Here is a 22,214-nt window from a genome sequence, read left to right as displayed (position 1 = left end):
ACTTTTCTTTTTACATCGATATTATTCCTACTATTATTTTAAAAAAAGAATTGCTATTGAAAACTTGATTTATAACCTTTTCAGACCTAAAGTCACCTGACCAGAGGCAAGGTACTCTCAATCTGGGTAAAATTAATGAGTTGTGACGAACTTTCGCAAGATTGCTTGAAATTTCATTTTATAAATTTCTCCTTTTTTAGCTTTTACTGTAAAACTTGTATTTGCCTTTTTTTCCCATTCTTTTTTTTATCTTCTCAGGCAAAACTTTGATTTGTCTTTTTTTTTCTTCTTCTTTTGCCTTTTTTTTCTCATTTGCATCGAAAACTTAATGATTTAGCCAACCTTAATTTTTAAATTGTTAAATTATATTACAGTTTTAAATTGTTAAAGGGTAATTGTGTTAAAGTATATAAAGCCTGCGCAAATAAACCTCTTTTTAGTGATGGTCATGAAATCTTAAATAAACCTTGAGAAGGTGAATTTATCTTCGGTTTGAGAACGCTTTTTATTTTTGTTTTGAGAATGATGATTTATCTCCGGTTTCAGTAAGTTTTTATAGCCTTGTTTTGTAAAGGCAGATTCAATATCTATATAAAATGTTTGTTTATGCAAGCCTATTTGAGAACCCCATAGCGCGTAAACTAGCATAATTAAATTAATTTTTTTAAAAATCTTGAATTGCTTATATGCTAATCATTCATAAACATTGTTGGACTTTGTGATAAAGGTTGTTGCTGACATTAAAATCAATTTTACATTGTTATCTGGGAATTCTCACAGTTTCTTTTAGTCAGGTAACTTTGAATAAATCATAAAAAAAATTAAAGCCAGTGGTTTCCAATGCTTTTTTGAGTTACGGAACCTTAAATTATCAACCTTCTTTCGGTGGAACCCTGATATAAATTTTTATATTTTTCATTAAGGTATAATCATTATATAAACGTTAATAAGGTATAATAAGGTTTCATAAGGCATAATACAATAAGGTATAAACGTTATAACCTATAAAAAACCATTTTTAAAATATTTAACAGAGTAATGAAGATTTTCGCAGTTTAATCATTAATAATCTTAAATTTTGTTTTATTTCCGAAAGTTAAATGTGCAGTTGTTGTTGTTGTCGAATGCAGAGGGGCAAAGGGGGTGCGCTTCTCCTTGTTTCCCGAGGCGCCATATATGACCAAGAATTCGAATTCTGCCACACACATACGTCACAGCCCGTCTATAGGTGGACAGACTCATTTATGCATTCATTCATTTATCCACTGATCGTAATTTTGACCTGAACCAGAGAAAGATCAATCTCTAATTCCCCCAGACAAACATTGAGGACTTTGTGACCCGACGGATTTAACGTGCGCCAGTCACCATTTACTACACGGGGAGTCTTCGGCCGAAGGGGATCAAACTCACGATCATTCTTATACATGGGTTCACCTCCTTGCTCTATATCTAGTCTAGTTAATAATTTGCTTTTGGTATATATACATGAATGAATAAAATAAGCTTCATAATGGCTTACTTCAAGAAAAAAAACAGCTGTTGAAAATGGTTCTTTTTATAATTTGTGCAAGATATTGTTATTGCAAGATATTGTTATATTTTCTTTTAAAAAAATGCCATTACCATTTCATTGGCATTTTACTTGAAATAATTTCATTAAGGCAGCCGAAAGATTAAATAAATTATGAATTATAGGCTGGATCTTAATGTAATTAGAGGTTTCAAAACTCGACACTGGTTATAAAAAGTACAAACTCGTGGAACCCCTTTCACACTTCCACTTTCTACGGAATCCTAGGGTTCCTCGGAATACCATTTGGGAGCCGCTGTTTCTAAACAAGCACAAAACATCACCGCGGTATTGTAGACAATTATGGGTAAGGAAGAGGGGAGGAATTCCTCGAAGGGCAGGAAAGGAAGGGAAAAAAAACATGTAAGGGAAAGACCGTGATGCAAAACAAAAACATTAAAATAAAAAATAAAAAAGAGCGTGAAAAACAATCAGGATTTGTTGAAGAGAAAGGAGGGGTGAGAAGGGATCCAGAACAAGCTTTTAAAGGGGGGAGGGGGAGTATTAGAGAGGAACGAGTTGAAGAAGCAGATATGTTCGAAAAAGAGAAAGCTTTTTCAGTCTGTGAAACTAGTGAGAGTAGAACGCATGAAGATCTCGGAATCCTAGACCTTGAGTCGTTTGAAGTTCTTAGTTCTACCTCGTCTATTATCGTTTGCAAGGCCAATGTCATTCGACGGCTCAGGTGAGTTCATCGTTTTTCGTCTTATTCGCTCAACTCGGAAATTAATTCAGGAATTTACTCGAGTTTTTCGATTAGCATTCTTTCGCTAAGACGGAACTTACTGTATTTCTATTATCAGTGTTTGTGAAAATTATATATTCTTGCGGCAGTATTCTAAGTTTTGAAGAAACTGGAAATATCTCCGATTTAACGATTACTCAAATATGCAAATAATTATTTTGAGTTTATGTCAGATTTCTGTATATTTAAGTAAACAGATTGTTGTGGTGACCAAGAACGTTTTAGAATAAATTTTTGATCCTAGCCCTGCTTTTTATAATAGAAATTTTGTTTCCGCTTTAAATATTTTGAGAGGCCACTGGAATGAAAAAATGAAATGAAAAAAAAAAAAAAAAAATGAAACATTGGCAGTAGAAACATTTCATTCCTCTTTCAGAGATGCCAACTTGCTCCGCACAGCAAATAAATATTTTCGAGTGGTAGTTTACTAATGTGTGAATCTTGGTTTATTAAATTCAATTTATTAGGTTTTTATCCACCACTATTTCTAAATAGTTCAAAAGCATATATAATTCACCACTTTCTATCATTTGAGTCACGCGACATCGTTTAAAAAGTAAAAAAAATAGTCAAATATTTGGAAATTTTAGTATGCAGTTGATTAACGTTTTTTAAAGTATTATGGCGCGTCCGGAGCAGTTGGCATCTCTGCTCTTTTAATCTATTCGTGAATACCAAGGCTCATTAACAGGGATGCCACGGGTGACAAAAAATCTAAGAAGTGATGTAAAATTATAACGTTATTTTCCAATGCCCCCCTGGACAGGCATTTCGTCCATTCGGGCGTATTAGGGCAGATATGTTGGCCACTCTTTCTTGCGGACCACATTAGGTGGGCCAACGTTGCTCTCACAATAAAGACAGATAGTACAGAGAATGAAAGAACATCCATGCCTTGTCCGGAATTCGAACCCAGAACTTTTCTGGTGCAAGGCCAGTTCTAAAATCAGAACTTTTTCCAGCATATTTCTTTCAGCTTACTATTGAAAGTGGTTGCAAAGAATAATTTCGCTTTAAATATGAATAATTTAATTAGTTATGATTGAATATGATTATGATTGAATAAGTAAAGTAGATATGTTCTTGTAAGTTATGATTGAATAACTAAACAAAAAAAAAAAGGAATTGAGTTTCTTACAATTTTACAGGGGTGATTGTGCTCCGGAAAAAATCCGGATTTCCGGATTTTTCGCTAACCGCAATCCGAAAGTTTCCGGAAATCCAAAGTCCAGAAGTTTCAGGAAATCATCGATCACATTTATGTATAAAAATTCTTGTGTATTTTATTTAAAAATATTAGAACTAGAATTTATACTTGGCATCTCTTTCATTTGTAAATATTTTTTCTGGTAGAATAATAAATGTGATTTGAGATAAAAGTAAACTTACACATTCATTTAAATTATGCTGCATTTAGAATATCATGTTTTGAAAACTTCAATGATTTAAATTTATAAAGGTATTAATTTTTTGAAAGATTTCACTCAAGAAATTTTCAGGATTTTTGAGTTGGACCCACAATCACCCCTGATTTTAGTGGCCCATGACATGCCTGGTTATAGCGCTTATATTTACAAATGAAAATTCATTAAATAACAAGTCTTGTCAAATAGTGGCAATTCTCCCGCATTTTGCGGAAGATTTTATTTTTATATTTATTTATTGTAGTGCCAGAGATTTTATTGCGTTGAAAGTGTTTGTCAAATTAGTATTTTACTTTAATTGGTATTTCACTAGCACTTGGAAAACACTTGTTTAAAGAATATCTGAGTTGGCAGGTATGCAGTTTTGTATTACTTACGGTTCAAGAAAAAAAAAAAAAAAAAAAAGGGTCGAAACAAATAGTTACAATCAGATAATTTTATTTACTAGAATATTTATTATCATGATAATTTTGTTCATTTAAAGCAGGTCAACAGCTTTAAGTTAATTAAAAGTGCTTAAAGTTTTTTTTTTATGGTTAACTAATAATTTTCTTAAAATACAGTCAGAGGAGTCTATTTCTCTAATGGAGAGAGGAAATATTTTCTTGTTTTGGTCTTGGAAATAATTGGAATAATTTCTTGATTCTTAAATTTTTTAAATATTTTTTTTCATTCGGTATCAAATATTTTTTTGATTCATTCTACTTACAATTTTTAAATGTCTTTTTCATTCGGCAATCCTATATAAACATGGTTTTAGAAGTTTCCCCTGGCAATCGGAGTAACTTTGATCACCAAATGTTTTCCATTAAAAGCTGCTGTTAAAGTCAATTACTTGGAAATCTTACCATATTCGAAATTAAAATTAGCAAAAATAAACTCCAAAACAATTTTTTTAATTAATTTATTGCTATTTATTATTTTATAAAATTTATTTATATTCAAAATATTTCATATTTATATTTTTTATTAATATTTATTATTATTATTTTTTTTTGCATTTATATAATTACTAATTGCATCTGTGACCACAATTTGAGGAGTCATCATTATCGGGCATAGGAATAGGCCTATAAATGACCAATCTTAAGAGAGGATGGCTTATTATGGCAGGAGAGATACTTTCTTCTTTGAATTTCGTATTCGTTCCACGAGTGTTCTAAATTCATTTAAATTAGCAAGAAATGTATAACTCACTTTTGATCTTCTTTTCAACAGCCTCCTTCTTATTACACATAGATTTTTATTTATAAAAATGTAATTTTTATTTTTATTTTTTCAGAATAGTTAACATAGTTTTATAGTATAGTTAACTTTTTAGCTAGAAATATCACACATATATATAACAACATCTATGAATGAATAGAAAGGCCAACTCTTGCAATCATAGTTTTTATTGCTTCCATAAAATGTATGGATATTTAATACTAATTTTTTTTTATAACTGGCGTTTAACAGCCGGCCCAATTCTGAGTTTACGACTATCAGTGTTCAACTTCGTAACCTTTTAATTTTGAATCCAACCCAAAAGATAAGGGGGCTGTATTGAGCATTAGGACAAACTAGCTTTCTTGGTGGATTTTTTTTTGATGGAACTAACCCGCATTTTCGCTACATTAAGAAGAAAACCACGAAAGCCTTCAATATTTAGCGAGATGGCTAAGGGATTCTATCCCATTATCCGTCCACTACTGAGGATATTTAACTGTGGTCGGTACGAGCCGAGAGCCGAATTCTTATCAACCAGACACTGCTGGGATTTGAACCTGTATCACCTAATTGGGAGATGAACGCTCTATTTCCTGAGCCACCGTGACTCTTAAAACTAATTTTGTAAATAACAGATACTTTGAATAAATTTTTAAAACAAAGAAAGAAAAATATTGCATCTTTATAAGTTTGGCATTCCGCCGAATAAACATAATTTGATGATAAAATCCATGTTACGTCCATGAAGAATTTTTGTTTTATCCCTTGTGAATTTCAGCTAGTGAATTTCATGTGAATTTTATGTGAATTTCTGCTAGTAGGTAATCACAGATTGCTATACGCATGTCTTAACTCTCTAAACTACATTTAGAGACAAGTATTAATCAGTCGTGTATGTTGCATCACAGTATACCGTGAGATGGGAGAGGAATAGAGGTGCACTAACTAGAGTACAAATACACATTTGTACACATTAAGAACCAGAAACAACGGGGATCGAAAACAAGGTATTTGCATACTTTAAATACACAGAGTGTGAAAAGCGACGATAGTATCCCCATTCTTTCCGATTACAACGAGATTTCCGTAGTTTCAGAAAATATTTTTTCTAGGGGTACAATCGGCATTGTAAAAATATTTTAGTTAATTAAATTTATAACAATTCTATCCGTCACTAACTATAAATGATTTAAATAAATACATAAGGAGATCGGCGCGAAAAACATATTTTGGTCGAAAAGCTAATAAAACTAAATTAAGACAGCTAGATATATACCTTGTATGCACTTTCAAAAGTATACTGAAAAAATCATATTAGTAAAATTGTTGCTTTTTATTAGTCACTACTTTTCACAGTATAAGGCGCTCGTAGGACCCCTGTATAGAACAAAATTGTGCAAACTTCAGCTTTTTACTCTCTTCTACTAAAAAACATCTTTTGCAAATGCAAAATAGTTCTTTTTTTAAATTTTTTTATTTTAAGACGAAGAAGAAGAATGACCTGAACATAGCAAAATTGTGCAAACTTCAGCTTTTTACTCTCTTCTACTAAAAAACATCTTTTGCAAATGCAAAATAGTTCTTTTTTTAAATTTTTTTATTTTAAGACGAAGAAGAAGAATGACCTGAACATAGCACTTATCTCAGTGTGTCACCGCGAAGCGGCATAACACGTTGAGCGCCGCGTCAGCCACCGGTGGCTGACACTGAAATTACATTTAGGCTGCGTCTGCCACAGCTTACTGACACTGACTTTCACATAGGCCGCGAAAAACAGTTGGCTGACAGCGTATAACATGATATAGAACTATAAAATTTACCATCTTTTATGGAATTACAGAAAATTTATTCAAAATTTACTTAATTATTGTGATTCTTGGTTTAATGAATTCAATTTAGTAGATTTTTATCCTCCACTATTTCTACATAATTCGTAGGCTTATATAATTCACCACTTTTGTCAGATATCTCATGATAAACCTTCTAAAAAAATGGAAAATCTGTCTAATATTTGCAAATTTAGTTTGTAGTTATTTACCTGGGTCGGATTGGCAAGCCATGTAAAATAAGCTTGGAGCTGAACGTGTTAACTGATTCGTTGCGATTTTTGAGAAATATAACGGGGGAATGTTAGAAGTGGGAGTAGAATTTGCGGGAGAGGGGTTACCAGGCACCAAATAGTAAAGTCAGGGTCAGAATAATATTAAAACGTTGAATGCCACGCTAATTATACATGGCTCTCCCGTCTGGCCAAACCTTAGAGGAGATATAACCTAAATTACTCCTCTAAGGGCCAAACAGTAAATAACTACAAACTAAATTTGTAAATATTAGACAGATTGTGCTACTTTTTTAAAAGGTATAGCATGACGTAACTGAAATAAGTGGTAAATTATATAAGCCTACGAATTGCTTGGAAATAGTGGTGGATAAAAATCTAGTAAATTGAATTTATTAATCCAAGAATCACAATTAATAAACTACCACTTGAAAACAATTATTCGCTGTCCGAAAGCAAGTTGGCATCTCAGTGTATATAAATAAAACTATTTTTATGTGTTCGATATTGCATTAATTTCTTCAAACCATTTTAGTTACTATAATAATATTTAAAAAAATAAAAATTAATAATCTTGGCTTCGCTGAACTAATTTGAATAAAGGTATGTGACACAAATGTCATACTTTCTAGGGAATGAGCATATTTTTTTTCAGAAAATATATGAGCTACTAAAAGCATTGACCGTAAAAAAAAACAACCGCTTTGGATTTTTCATCGCACTTAGTTTTATTTATAACTTTTGCGTGTTTCAATAGGATAGAAAATTTTACAGCCGAAGAGTTATATTTTACCAACATATATTTCTCTTCATGCTAAAAGTGCATTTGTTTAGTCAAAATAATGAGTTGAAAGTAATACCTTTAAGATAAAAAGTTTAAGAAAAAAAATAAATAAAGCAAAATAATGAGTTACTAGGAATAACTTTATTTCTATTAATAAAAAAAAAAAGCATTCAGAAATCAAAACATTCCACGATTTGAACAAAATACCCCTCGCTATTTTAAATAAACAGTTTGGTGAAACAATACGAAATTTTGTACACTTCAAGAGAAATGTTAAGAAAACATTTTGATATCAAAATGTTTTTGATATGGCTATTACTTTTGGATCATTTTACGCCTTTTTTTAAGACTCGAGTAATTTAGTGTAGCGCAAACTTTTAACAAGAGATTTATTATTATTTTTTTGTTGCAACCACATACTTTTATGTCTGTATATGAGAAAGTCGTAGCACTTAATTTAAAAGTAGTTTACTAGTAGGTTTATGGTGAGGGTTTTTAAGATTTTCTATCGAATGAATACACTAATTGTTTTTTTGTAACCACGCACTTTTATGTCTCAACACACAACTACTGATTATTATATGATTATATCATTTTTATATTTAAAGTGGTAATAAATTTCGTTTTTAATATGGATTTATAAATTGAATTCAATATGATTTAGACTACCACTAAATGCAATTAAATCAAACTTAAATATGAATTGTAAAAATTGTTATTAGATTGAAAATTGTCAAAAGTGGTGTCGAAAATTTAACAAATGTTGATATTTTAATTTTTGTATTACCACCACTAAAAATTGTTTTCCAAAGAAAGTATATATGCATGAAAAATGCAGCTTTTAAACTAATTAGCGATAAAGTGGTACATTAAGTTAAGAAATACCTTTTAGTAATGACCTAAATGTGCTACCACTACTAAAACTTTTTCAGGAGCGCGGGAACCCTATTTCATACCTGCCAACTCTTCCGGATTTTCCGGAAGATTTTATTTTCATATTTAAAGTGGTAGTAAATATATACTATTTTTTTCTTTTATAAACTTAATTTTTTAATGATTTTAATCACCATTATTCTTAGAAAAATTAAGCAGATATATTAATATGCGTTACTATCATGGTTGTCAACTTAAGTTTTCTCAAATGCAACGTATTTGTTTGCTTAAAGTTGAAGTTTTAATTCCATTTTAATACCACTGGGAAAAATGATAATGGAAGAGATTAAAAGTTGGCAGGTACGCTATTTCACTTATTTTCGTTTTTGCAGGGTTCTCGCTTTTCCTGAAAATTTTAAAAAGTTGTGGATAATGTAATTTCTGTGTAACTACCACTAAAAATTATTTTCCAAAGAAAATATAGACGCAAGGAAATTCCAGCTTCTAAATCACCTAAGGGGCCGTTCAAAAAGTACGTACACAAAAATGGAGAAATTTTAAACCCCTCCCCCCCCTTCGTACATTACCGTACATAAGGTCTTACTCCCCCCCCCCCTTAGAGTACGTACATTTTATTAGTCTACCCCCCTTTTTCATAAAAATTAAAATAATTATGTTTTAAATAAAATTAAATATTTACTTAAGGAGGGTGTAGGATAAAGTCAAATTTAAATTTGGTGTATGTTTATAAAGTACGTACTTTGTATAATACCTCCCCCCCTCCCCATCGTACAAAACCGTACATAATAGCAAATCCCCTCCCCCCCCTTCGGGATGTACGTACTTTTTGAACGGCCCCTAACGACGAAGTGGTATGTTAAAATAAGAAGTATCTTCCAGCGTTAACCTAAAGTTACCAACAGTACTAAAATTTTTGTATACATATATACATATGCATATACATATACTATGTACATAAATTAAACTATTTTTGTGTATTCTTAATTTCTTCTTAATTGCATTAATTTCTTCAAACCATTTTAGTAACGATAATAATATTAAAAAAAAATTAAAAATTTACTCGAATTATGTGTTTCTAATAATCTTGGCTTCGCCGGTCACCGGTGGCACCCGTGGTGCCACGAACAAACTCAGTGACGGTCACCGGTGACCTCCATGGCATTCAACGTGTTAAATTTCAAAACTTTTATTGTTTTTTTTTAAAAACATAATTACAAGGTTAACAAAATATACTCATTTTTTTTCGTTTTTTGGGCAGAACAAAAGTTTAATATTCCCTTTTCATTTTTTTGGAGAAAAAAAAAATTGGATTATTTTAACTCGGCTCATTGTTAATATTTATCTTAACTAATATTGATAGTTTTTCGATTCATTCATTGCTTTCTACTAACGTGTCTTTTTTTTTTTTTTTTTTTTTTTTTGCCATCTTGCACAAACGACGCGTGAATGACATCAGATTTTTTTCCCCTTCATTCTTCCAATATTTTTTTTAGTTTGCAAGGATTTATTTTTAAATTTAACTCTTAATGATTCAAAATTTTAAATAAATGTAATTTGGTTGCTTATTTTTTTCAGCTTGAATTTGTTAATTTAAACGCGTTTACTACAGCGTAAAAATAAAAAATTTAACTTTTAAAATTTTTTGATTTCGACTTTTCTATTTGAATTTTTATCTTTTGCTCTGAACTGAAGCAGTTTTTACTAATTTATGTTTCGATTTTATTATTTTTTTTAGTTACGTTGAATTATTTAAACTTATTTAATGCCAGGGAAAAAACTAGAAGAATAACTAATTGAAGAAGAAAATAAAGTAGCATTTTTTCTAATTGAATATCCTTTGCGTTATCTAAACGCATCCATATACTTGATAATTTTTTTTTAATAATAAATTTTTTATTTATTTATAATAAGTGAGATCAAGTGATCCGGGAAGAACGATGACTTTGCCCTTTAATACAATTTAAATCATAGAGCAATAGTTTTCAAATTTGATTCATTTTTATTTATTTATTTTTTGTTGTCAAAATTGAAGATTTTGTATTGCACCCCGTAATTTAGTTAGAGGAAACTATTATTAAAACTCCTGAATCGCTGATAATACATCAACTATTATAAGCAAAAATTACGTTTCTTAAAGAAAAAAATCTCAATCAGCTCCAATATTTTGATTTTTTTGCCACTCGATTTGTAAATTTTTCCATAGCTAGCTGGATGGGTGAAAGAAGCTAGAAAAGCTAGTAGCCAGAGGAATGATCAGCAATAAAAAGCACAGAGCGTAGCCTTTAACCCTTTCGCGCCGACTGTCACAAATACGTGACAGCAAAAAACCGTATCCATCAGGGTAAGAAGATAAAACTGGTAATCAAAGTATTTCTTTAGCAGTTTATTTGTGGGCGGAGTTATAATTTTTTGATTTATTTAATTCACCATTACTTTGTTCAAAATAAAACTATTTAGTTACACTTTGAATTAACATTGATTATATATATGATTAAACTAACAATAATTAAAATAAAAGCAAAGTAAGTCTGTCAAATTAGTAATGACTACATTTAAGTTACCGTTTTTTATTTAATTGCAACTTGATTCTGATTTTGTACGAATGCTTTTCTGAATCACCCGTCCCCAAGGGGTTAATATAATGAAAATGAGCTATAAAATAAATTTAGAAACAAAAACTGAGGTGTTAAACAAGACTAATGAGCGAAGCGAGCTCAGATAGCGAAGATCTGAATCTGCATTCACCGGTTTCGGATGTTGGCGAGGCACAGCGAGCAGGGGGAGAAGCCCCTCTTATAAAATATTTAAAGCAAAAAATGTATAATAATGGATTTTTTCTTTTAAAGTTAACTTTTGCAAAGCAAAGCTGACATAGTGCGAAAAGTTTTCAAAAGCATTATGAACTCGTATCTTAAACTATTTAAGCTCTCTTTTTTTGTTCGTAATTTTTTCTCCATTATTTATGACTTTAATACTCTAGTGAAGTGAAATTGTTGAGTGAATTGTTGAATGAATAAAAGTGAAATTGTTTTGAGATTGTGGTAAAGAATGAAAGTGAAATTGTTTTTTATATAATTGAAGTGAAATTGCTGTAGTAGTGAAATTGCTTTTTATATAATAATGTTTTGAAAGCGTTTATTGGCCAATACCACTCAATTTTTCTAAATGTTTGTTTAAAAAAAAGCATGCACACGTTCCATTTATTTTATATTAATGTGTTTCATTTCTTTTCCATTCTGATAGTTTTGACGAACGCTGTGTAACTATTGCAATAATCTCGTTGTTTTTTTATTTATATTTATTTAACAAAGATTATAGTGATATTAAAAAGCCGCTTGTTGAAGATTTGCTAAAAATTCCGAAAGATAAATGATAAGATTTGTTAAATAGAATGTTACAGCTTTGTTTAGAATAAAATATTACAAACCAATTATTCGTTAACAGTTTTATCAATTTTTTTTTATTTTTATAAGGATGACTGTTTGTCAGCCATAAATTTAGCAATATATTTGATCTTTCCTTTGAGTAAACGTTTTGATCTTTCAAACTTTGAAATTCTTTCACAAAAATAGTGTAACTGCTTAATATTATCTTTAAAATAATTTTTTTTAAAGTTTTTTATTTGAATTTAATTCTGATAAAATTGATGAATTTAATTCTGATAAAATTGAATTTAATTCTGATATTTATGAAAATTTAAATTATGTAAGTCAACGGTCTTTTTAAAAGGTACTTAGATTAAAGATAAGTTTATAAAAGATATTATTTTACGCCTTTTCTTGAAGAAATCTTTCAAGCGATATTTTGTAACTTGATTTATCAATGATCACCAAGCCCTAAATTCAAAATTTTCGCATAAAATTCCCATACAATACTTTAAGTGCAAAACATTTTATAGTAAAAATACAACATAATAGTCACAATAGAGTGTCATTTATCAAATTTTTTATGTTCTTGCAGGAAAAATTATTTAAAAGGGAGATTTTCTATTAATAAGAAAGAATAAGAAAATGGAAGATTTCATATACTCTAAATGCTCCAAGTCCAATCCCAGGGGCTCCTTTTTCTACACTCTATCTTACTTCCCCCCCCCCATAAAAATCCAAAATTAAAGTTATTTAAAAAGCAAACAGTATTTCAAGTTATCAAAAAACAGAGAAACACCGTGCAATATTATTTCGCATATTTGTAGGGGAGAGTGGGGTCAATTGTAACATTTTTTGCTCAACTATTTTTAACTAACAAAAAATCCAATATATTATTAGTATTAATTGACAGACGAGTAAAGTAGACTATCCTCTACTAAAAAAAAATACCCTATTTTAAATGTTATTATTATATTAGTTATTAACAATTTTTTACAGTCGTGCACTTGTTACAATTGTCCCCAGTAATTGTAACAGTTCATACATTCAACTAAAACATAGTTAATTATAGATATTATCATAGTTGTGATATATTTTTTTATTGATCAAAATAGTAGTGATATTTTAGGAGTAAAAATAATAATGAGCAGAGACCTAAAGGGTTAAACTTTTAACCTTAAGGGGTTAAATATTTTAATTTATTCTGTGAAAGGTGACAAATAAAATAAAGCGCATGCAACATAATATAAATGATATAGGAAACTATTGGAGGTTCTTAAAGAGTTAAGTAATGGTTTGTAAACATAAGATTATTTATTTTCAGCTGTTACAATCGTCCCTTTACTTATTGTTACAATCGTCCCCAAGACGCTTCATTTGTTAAAAACAATGCTAGTAATTAACAAAACTAATCTTTTTTTTAAATGTTAATTAAGGTGTCCACTTACATATTCGGTTAATAATGTTTATTTGTTTAAACAAAATTACTTTGTTACAATATAATATTCTAATACCAAAAAAAGTACTTACGTAGCGTGAAAATATCTTTTGTGATGTAACTCTTTCAAAAATACATAAAAATGGTTGCCAGTAGGGGTGTACATGTAGATTTATTAAATACACCTTGTGCGCCACCTAGGAACCAAATCTAAAACCCGACACTCGAAATTTTTGCTCTGTTACAATCGTACACTGTTACAATTGACCCCACTCTCCCCTATTAATTGTCAAACTGCATTTTCATTTTACTCTTTGTAAATAAAATAGATATCAGTAAATTGAAGAGATTTAGCGATTTCTCCACATCTTCACACTTTTCCTCTCATCGTTGCCATGGTAGCAGCAAATCTTGCTTTTTCCTCACGCCAGCATATTTACACTTCTTACTGAAACGTACTGTCGTGGGGGAAAAAAGCAAGATTTTCCGTTACCGTGGTAACAAAGAGGCGAAAAATTTGGAGAATAGGAAAATCACGTAAATTTTAGACGCCTATTCCATTTACAAAATATGCAAATTATTCATATTTAATGCATCAGGGATATTTTGTCGTTTATTTCAAAAAATATATGCAAATGTAGTCATTTATATTGCTTTTAACAAGCAATTTTAAAATATACGATAGTATTTTATGTTGCGTGTATTTTTTAATGAAACATTTTATGTGGTTTTGTTGAAAATAAGAAATAGAATTACCGAATAACTTTACGTCTAATATACAGATTTTCAAGCGCTAACATGCAAACTTAATGTTTCAAATATATTGCTTAACGTCTAATAAAAATAATTTAAGATGCTGAAAATTACATCAGATGCAGAAAATTACAATCTCCATAGCTGCCAACTTGTACGGTCGTTAAAAAGGATTTTACACAGTGATAGTCAAAAAATAATTAAAGAAGGAAGTTTTTTATAAGTTTTAATTTATATTGCTAATACTTAAAAGCAGAACTGCCTAACTTAACTAATAAATCTTATACATGTCACTGTGAAAAATCAAACTTGTGATTGTCGACTTTCACCGGTGAATGTCAAAAATACACATAATCACACATATTCACAATTATGAAATGTGTTTTTTTCTTTTACTTTAAATAAGTTTTGTACAAAAACTAATTTTGAATTCATTATATATTACTTAATATAAAAGTGATTGAAATATTTTTTTGCAATACAGAGAAAATTTTAAAATTATTTTAAACTTTGCAAATTTAAATTACAAAATCAAAATTGCGATTAATCTCAGTCGAGTAGTTCTTGAGATATGAAAATTTAAAAATATGACTTTTATTAAATTTCATCATTCAAAAATAATGTTCTACTGATTATTTTACGTTATTTGACTCTCGCCGCCAAGCCTTGCCGACAACCGCCAAGTCTTGTGGATGGTAGCCAACTAATGAATTCTGACTAGCTTCACTTTAATCCATCATTGTTTTTCAATATTTGAAATGCTAGGGAAATTACTTTTTAAAAAAAAAGCAGATTTTTGTTTTAATTTTGTGCTGAAGAAGAAACATGCCACGGTAATTAAAGGCATTGTATATTAAATTAACTCAACCATGATATAACTCTAAAAATAATAAATCGGCAGTAAATAATTTTCAGATGAAAAAGTTGGTTTATCATAGGTCAAAAATTAAGCTTCGGGAAATAATTCAATTTTATCTATAATTTCTATAAGGTATTTTAAACATCCATCTAGTGTTCCTAAGGGTATCAAAAAAATTAAGCTAACGAAAATGTGACAAACCTCTATCATTTGAAACAATTATGATCGACACTATAGGTTATTTTGTAAGGAAAATGTACAGTGGTGGCCAAAAGTGTGGACACTTTTTGAAAGTTTCATGTTTTTCAACTTTGTGTGCTTGTAGAATATATTCATTTTCACTTAAATACAAATGTTTATATATCAAATTGTAGGTAATTTAATGTAGAATTTAATAATAAATACAGTATTACAATATCTGTATTACAAAAAAAGTTATGCAATTAATAGTAAGATCTATCTTAGATTTGCATTTTTCTAAAGTGATACTTACACAATCAATACTTAGTAGGATAACCCTTAATTTTTAAGACAGCTTCACGGCGTCTTTTAGTCGAGTGGATAAGTGCTTGGAGTTCATCTTTCGTAATCACATGGTGCCAAGAATCAATTATAGCTTCACTTAGTTGTCTTTTATTGGATGGACGTTTTTTTCGTACAAGAATTTTCAAACGTCGCAACAAATCTTCAATTGGATTGAGATCAGGGCTGTTTCCTGGCCTTGGTAATATATCTATGCCTTTATTTTGAAAGCATGCTTTGCATACTTTTGATGTGTGGCATGGAGCTGAATCCTGCTGAAGAATAAATGGTTCGTTGTTGGGGAAGAGATCCCTGATGGAAGGTATCAATTTTGGTTTCAGGACAGTTTCGATGTGTTTTTTGGCATTCAGGATGCCAAATCAGGCCGGAAAAAATGCACAAGTGCTACTGCCGATAAAAAAATTAAATGGCTATGCCTTCAAGATAGAAAAATGTCATCAGAGGCCATTAGATGTGAAATGAATGCAGCTGGTATTGCAGTAAGTTCACAAACAATAAGAAGAAGGTTATCAGGATTTGGACTAGAAGCTATAATTCCAAGGAAAAAACCATATTTAAATCAAAAGCAACGCGAAAAACGAGTTAAGTGGGCAAAAGAACACATTAAATGGTTAGAAAAACAATGGAAGCAAGTAATCTGGAGTGATGAGAGTAAAATATCGCTCTTTGGAAGTGATGGTAGAAAATACGTGAGACGTAGAGTAGGTGAAGCGCTTCATCCTGATTGCATTGAAGCAACTACAAAAATCCAACAAATGTCATGATTTGGGCATGTATTACTGCAGACGGTGTGGGCCGAATTCAAGTGATTGATGGCATCCTGAATGCCAAAAAATACATCGAAACTGCCTTGAAACCAAAATTGATACCTTCAATCAGGGATCTCTTCTCCAACAACGCACCATTTATTTTTCAGCAGGATTCAGCTCCATGCCACACAGCAAAAGTATGCAAAGCATGGTTTCAAAATAAAGGCATAGATATGTTACCATGGCCAGGAAACAGCCCTGATCTCAATCCAATTGAAAACTTGTGGCGACGTTTGAAAATTCTTGCACGAAAAAAACGTCCATCCAATAAAAGACAACTTATTGAAGCTATAATTGATTCTTGGCACAATGTGATTACGAAAGATGAACTCCAAACACTCGTTCACTCGATGAAAAGACGCTATGAAGCTGTCTTAAAAATTAAGGGTTATCCTACTAAGTATTGATTGTGTAAGTATCACTTTAAAAAAATGCAAATCTAAGGTAGATCTGATTATTTGTTGCATAACCTTTTTTGTAATACAGATATTGTAATACTGTATTTATTATTAAATTCTACATTAAATTATCTTCAATTCGATATATAAACGTTTGTATTTAAGTGAAAATTAATATATTCTACAAGCGCACAAAGTTGAAAAACATGAAACTTTCAAAAAGTGTCCACACTTTTGGCCTCCACTGTATATGTACTAAATATTCCCTGCCAGACCTGTGAATGTTTCAATATTGTCTTTAACAAACTTACGCTTCAACGCATTTTATGCAAAATTTTCCCAACAATATTTTTGTTTATAGTATTTTTTAAAATGTGTATTCCTTAAATTCTATTAAGGCCACTGTCTCAACTGACATTTAGTGTCGATTTATCAAAATATTTTCTGAAATAACAATCTAATTCGACTTATTGGTTTCCCTTAAAGATAAATATTGAAACTCCACTTCTGACACAATAGCTTGAGTTTGAAGCAGCGTTTGTTCATAGGATGAATATAGTCCAGTTGTTAATTAAGAATTAATATCAATTAGGCTTTAACATGAATTACAATGTTAAAATCAGGATCTATACGGCGCTAGTCGTCACAACAATTTTTCGAAGCAGACCCCCAATAATTAAAAAAAATTTTTTTTTCCCTTTTAAACTTGAATCTCTTATTATTTCGCTATTGTTGGCTCCTGAAAACAAGATCCGGATTTCTAGAAGTACATAGGAATTAAAGTAATAATGGAAACACGCGAGTAGACTCTTTGCCTGTTAGATCATTTTAAATCGGCCCGGGCTTCTAGAAGAACTTAAAAATTAAAGTAAAAGTGGACACACACGAGTAAACACTTTGCTCGTTAGATCATTTTAAATCGGTCCGGACATCTAGAAGAACTTAATTAAAGTAAAAATGGAAACACACGCGTAAACACTTTGCTCGTTAGATCATTTTAAATCGGCCCAGGCTTCTAGAAGAACTTAAGAATTAAAGTAAAAATGGAAACACACGAGTAAACACTTTGCTCGTTAGATCATTTTAAATCGGTCCGGGCTTCTAGAAGAACTTAAAAATTAAAGTAAAATGGAAACACACGAGTAAACACTTTGCCCGTTAGATCATTTTAAATCGTCCCAGTCTTCTAGGAGAACATAAGAATTAAATTAGCGATGGAAACAAACGAGGTGACAGCTTGTCCGTTAGATCATTTTAAATCAGCCCGGTTTTCTAAAAGAACATAAGAATTAAATTAATAATGGAAACACACGAATTAACACTTCGCCCACTAGATAATTTTAAATCGTTCCAGACATCTAGAAGAATATAAGAATTGAAGTAAATATGGAAACACACGATGTGACATTTTGTCCGTTAGATCATTTTAAATCGTTCCGGACATCTAGAAGAACATAAGAATTGAATTATAAATGGAAACTCATGAGTAAATAGTTTGCCCGTTTGATCACTTTGAATCAAACGCTAATATGAGCTGTCAGCAACTTTGAGGATGTATTATGGATTCTAATTTGGACACTTTTATTTCAGCTTTGAGCTGTCAGCAACGTTATTATGACCTGTCAGAAACTTTGGTATTAGTTAAAAATTCCAAAAAGACACTTTTTTTTCACCTTTGAGATGCCATCAACGCTAATCTGAACTGTCATACACTTTGATCAAGGCTTATAGATTCTAATTAGACACCTTTGCCTTTGCATCATTTGAAAATAACATTAAATCATAAAAAAATTATTTGCTTAATGGATTAAAAGAAGAACATTTTCAATGACTTGTAAATAAGGTGAACATATATGACACATCAACCGTTTAAAAGTTAAATAAATGTTTTTTTTTCATACAAAGTTTTACATAAAAATTTTGCTCATCTAACATCTATTATAAATTTTATTTTTTATTATCTAAATGTTTCTTATAATTGTTAAGAATTAAATAATTTGTGGAATCTGTTTTAAATTTTTTACCAGTTCTTCATTTAGCCTTTTGTTTGTTTCAACTTTTAATTTTACCTTTTAGGTACAATGCGAGGATACATCATTCAAGCAATACTAATAACGGTAAGTTTTACTTCACTTTAAATTAAAAATTCACTTTTTGAATTTTTTGTGAAAAAAAAAACTCAGTTTAATAAATGTTTATTTTAGAAACATAGAACTAGTTTCAAAGATTGTTTCTTAAAAAAAAGTACATTAGAAAATTAAATTCATGGAAATATAAAATAAATGTTAAAGTCGTAGTACAATCTACATATATATTTCTCTTACACGGCGATAAAAAAAGGCCTCATTACAACTCCCTGAATGGCAACGCTAGAAAATAGACCAATGATTACCGCTAAAAATGTCACATGCCAAATCTAGCTAAGATGGCTCAACATATAACGCTTTTAAAAACGGAAACTGAAATAACCAGGGAGAGCATAAGCTAGGCAGAAGTCTTTGTCGATAGATCTCTATTTTGGTTTTTTGTCGAAAGCGTTTTTTTTTCACGAATTTATGCATTACGAATTTATTTGACAATTTTTGATTTATATTACGAATTTATTTGTTTTACTAGAATTTATTTGCTTATGCAGGTTTTTCCATTGCAATTCACTTATTTAAATTTTTAATAGACTTAATTATAGCCGAAATTTTAATCTTTTTAAAGATATATCAGTTTTAGAAATTTTATCTTAAGACTTTATACTATAGCACATTTCTAATAGATTTAACGAATTACATGTCATTTATTTGAATTCAAATTTATTTTAAGGACTCAGTACTTATTAAAAAGATGTAATTTTTTTTGGAAAAAAAAGTTGTTATATGGATTTGAATGATTGTTTTGAATTCTTAGAATTTTGTGCATTTGCAATGTACCTAAGTTAGTAGCGAGCGAAGCGAGCTTGGTTTGCGGAGCAAACCATATAACATTGCGTAGCAATTTTCGGGGGTTGGCGAGCGTTAGCGAGCAGGGGGCGCAGCCCACTAGTTTATATTTAATATTGATACTTTTATATCTTATGATTACAATAAAAGTATCAATAACAATCGTAGCTCGAAAAATGTAGTTTTCAACACGTGACACTTTCAGTTTCCTTCTATTAACCACCTTTTTATTTACTTGAAAAAAATTTTAAAGTGCTATCCTACGTTTTAAGATTCAAATATATATATTTATAGTAGTGGTGTTAAATGGTTTAGGAGTCTGAAAAGGGCACACACACAGACACACGCGGATGAATAGACAAACAGACATTCATTTATACATTTATATGTATATAGAGAGAGATATTGTATTTTGATTTAAAGTTTTCAATGGGAAAAAATTAATTATAAGAAATTTTAAGATTTGCATTTGGCTAAGGCAAATAAACGTAATTATACATTTATATATATATATATATATATATATATATATATATATATATATATATATATATATATATATATATATATATATATATATATATATATATATATATATATATATATATATATATATACACCATATGCATCATCTATATCTAAAACTACCACCATACGTACTTCGTACCTTTTCCACCATCAAAAACGCACAATTTTTTTTTACGTTCAAATACTTAAATGTTCTATACTTAAAAGAGACCTTCTTGAAATAAAAATTGAAACTATTTGTGAGTTATGAGAAGAAAAAAAGAATTCTAACAGAGTTCAGAAAGTACAATATGATGTATTGAAACAATTCTAAGAAAAATTCCTTTGGCAAAACCTTGCACTGAAACAGGTAAATTGCACTTTCTGTTGGCTATGAAATCACATAAAAAATATCCGAAATTGACGTCTTTTCCAGCGCTGAAGTCACGAACTTGCCAGACCAGGTAGCCAGAAAGTAAGATAGTTTGTTCGAACAGAAATATTAACAACGAGTCTTTATTTTTTTTTTTGTTTATTTCCATTCCTTTCTGCTAACTCGATTCTGTTTTACTGAACAAAAGTAAATAAATTCCAAGTGTAATGTAACTTGTTTCCTGTAATTTTCCGTTTCCAAGAAAGTGAATATCTTACCAATAAGTATCGAAAGCAAGAAAATTGTTCAAATAACTTAATAATTCGATGTTGTTTTTTTTTCTTTCTTCCAAAAAATACATATCGTTTTCCACTTTACCTTGAGGGGGTTGCTTCAATTTGTTTTACTTTTTTTCTATGATTACACAAGGTCTTTTGAAGGCTATAAGGTCGTTTGAGGTAATATAATTTACCCGCCGTCTTTTGACCTGCGTTTCTTTTCGTCTTCGGTGCGGATGGCGATCACGCTGTCTTCAAGACCTGGTTAAAAAACCTTTTAATCCAGCTGTTAATTTATTTTTATTTAATTGCTCTTAATGAATCGGTTTATATTTCTTTTAATTAATTCATCTTGGAAATGTAGAACTCTTTAGTTAATTATTTTTTTCAGCAACTAAATAAAATAAAAAAAATTTTAAGAGCTAGATTTTTTTAAGTAGGCGAAGAAACATGAAATTATTCTATTTTTTGTATGGATTAAAACTACAAACGAAAGGCGCATCACTTTTGATTGACATGGCAGAAAATTACCGTATTATCAAAGTTAATTACGAAAAGAATGCTTTCTATTCGTTTTGTTTAACCCTTTCGAGGGCCGTGGTAAAGTATACTTACCACCAATTTTTAAAGCCCATAGAGAACTTTTTTACCACTTTTAATTTAGGTTTCCATTCGTTAATAACTTCAGCTTTCTAGAAGTGCGTTTGAATAAAATTGGTAGTTTAGGAAAACGTATAAAAGTATAAGTTTGTAGCATTTATAAAATTTATGTTATAAATAACAAAAAATAAAAGTCAATAAGTTCCTAATAGGTCGTGGTAAATATACTTACCACCAAAAAAAAAAAAAAATGGCATTCAAATTTAGATTTTTTTTTAATAAACTAAAAGAGTTTTTTTTCCTGACTTCTAAATGACTATTTTTATATCGATTTCAATTCCAAAAATACTTTAATTTACCTTTAGTAGAATCAAATGGCCCATTAAAGGGTTAAAGTCTGACACCAGAAGACACTGAAAAACGTAAGGGACATCAGTAAGACGTGTTTATTATTATTTATTCTTTTTTTTACAGTTGGTGGATATTCGTAGTTGCAAAATTCGATAAATTTTTCGAAAATTAAGCAAATTTTTTGTCCATTCACTTTTATCACAGCTAGAAAAAAAGAAAAAAGTGTTACAATGGCTACTCTGGGTGACCACATTTCAGAAAAATGTAAAAAGGAATGACAAATGTTTCTCAAAATTATTGCACATTTCATGAGCATCAATTT

At 30.1% G+C, this 22,214-nt stretch overlaps 1 protein-coding gene across 1 annotated transcript in view; it reads left to right on the top strand.

The window, feature by feature from the left end:
- Positions 1 to 2,123: 2,123 nt before the first annotated feature.
- LOC107438305 (cuticlin-1) overlaps positions 2,124 to 22,214 on the top strand; it is an 85,829-nt gene continuing 65,738 nt past the window's right edge. Inside the window, exons 1-2 of the mRNA XM_087159111.1 lie at positions 2,124 to 2,258; positions 18,930 to 18,970. Of these exons, the coding sequence (XP_087015237.1) occupies positions 2,240 to 2,258; positions 18,930 to 18,970 (60 nt within the window). The 5' untranslated portion in view covers positions 2,124 to 2,239. The remainder of the gene's footprint in view (positions 2,259 to 18,929; positions 18,971 to 22,214) is intronic.

Source organism: Parasteatoda tepidariorum, chromosome 3, assembly GCF_982258835.1.
Source record: "Parasteatoda tepidariorum strain Cologne lab strain chromosome 3, Ptep-v5.0, whole genome shotgun sequence".
NCBI lineage: Eukaryota > Metazoa > Arthropoda > Arachnida > Araneae > Theridiidae > Parasteatoda > Parasteatoda tepidariorum.
Note: the sequence above shows the minus strand (reverse complement) of the source record. Positions and strands in the feature narration are given on the sequence as shown.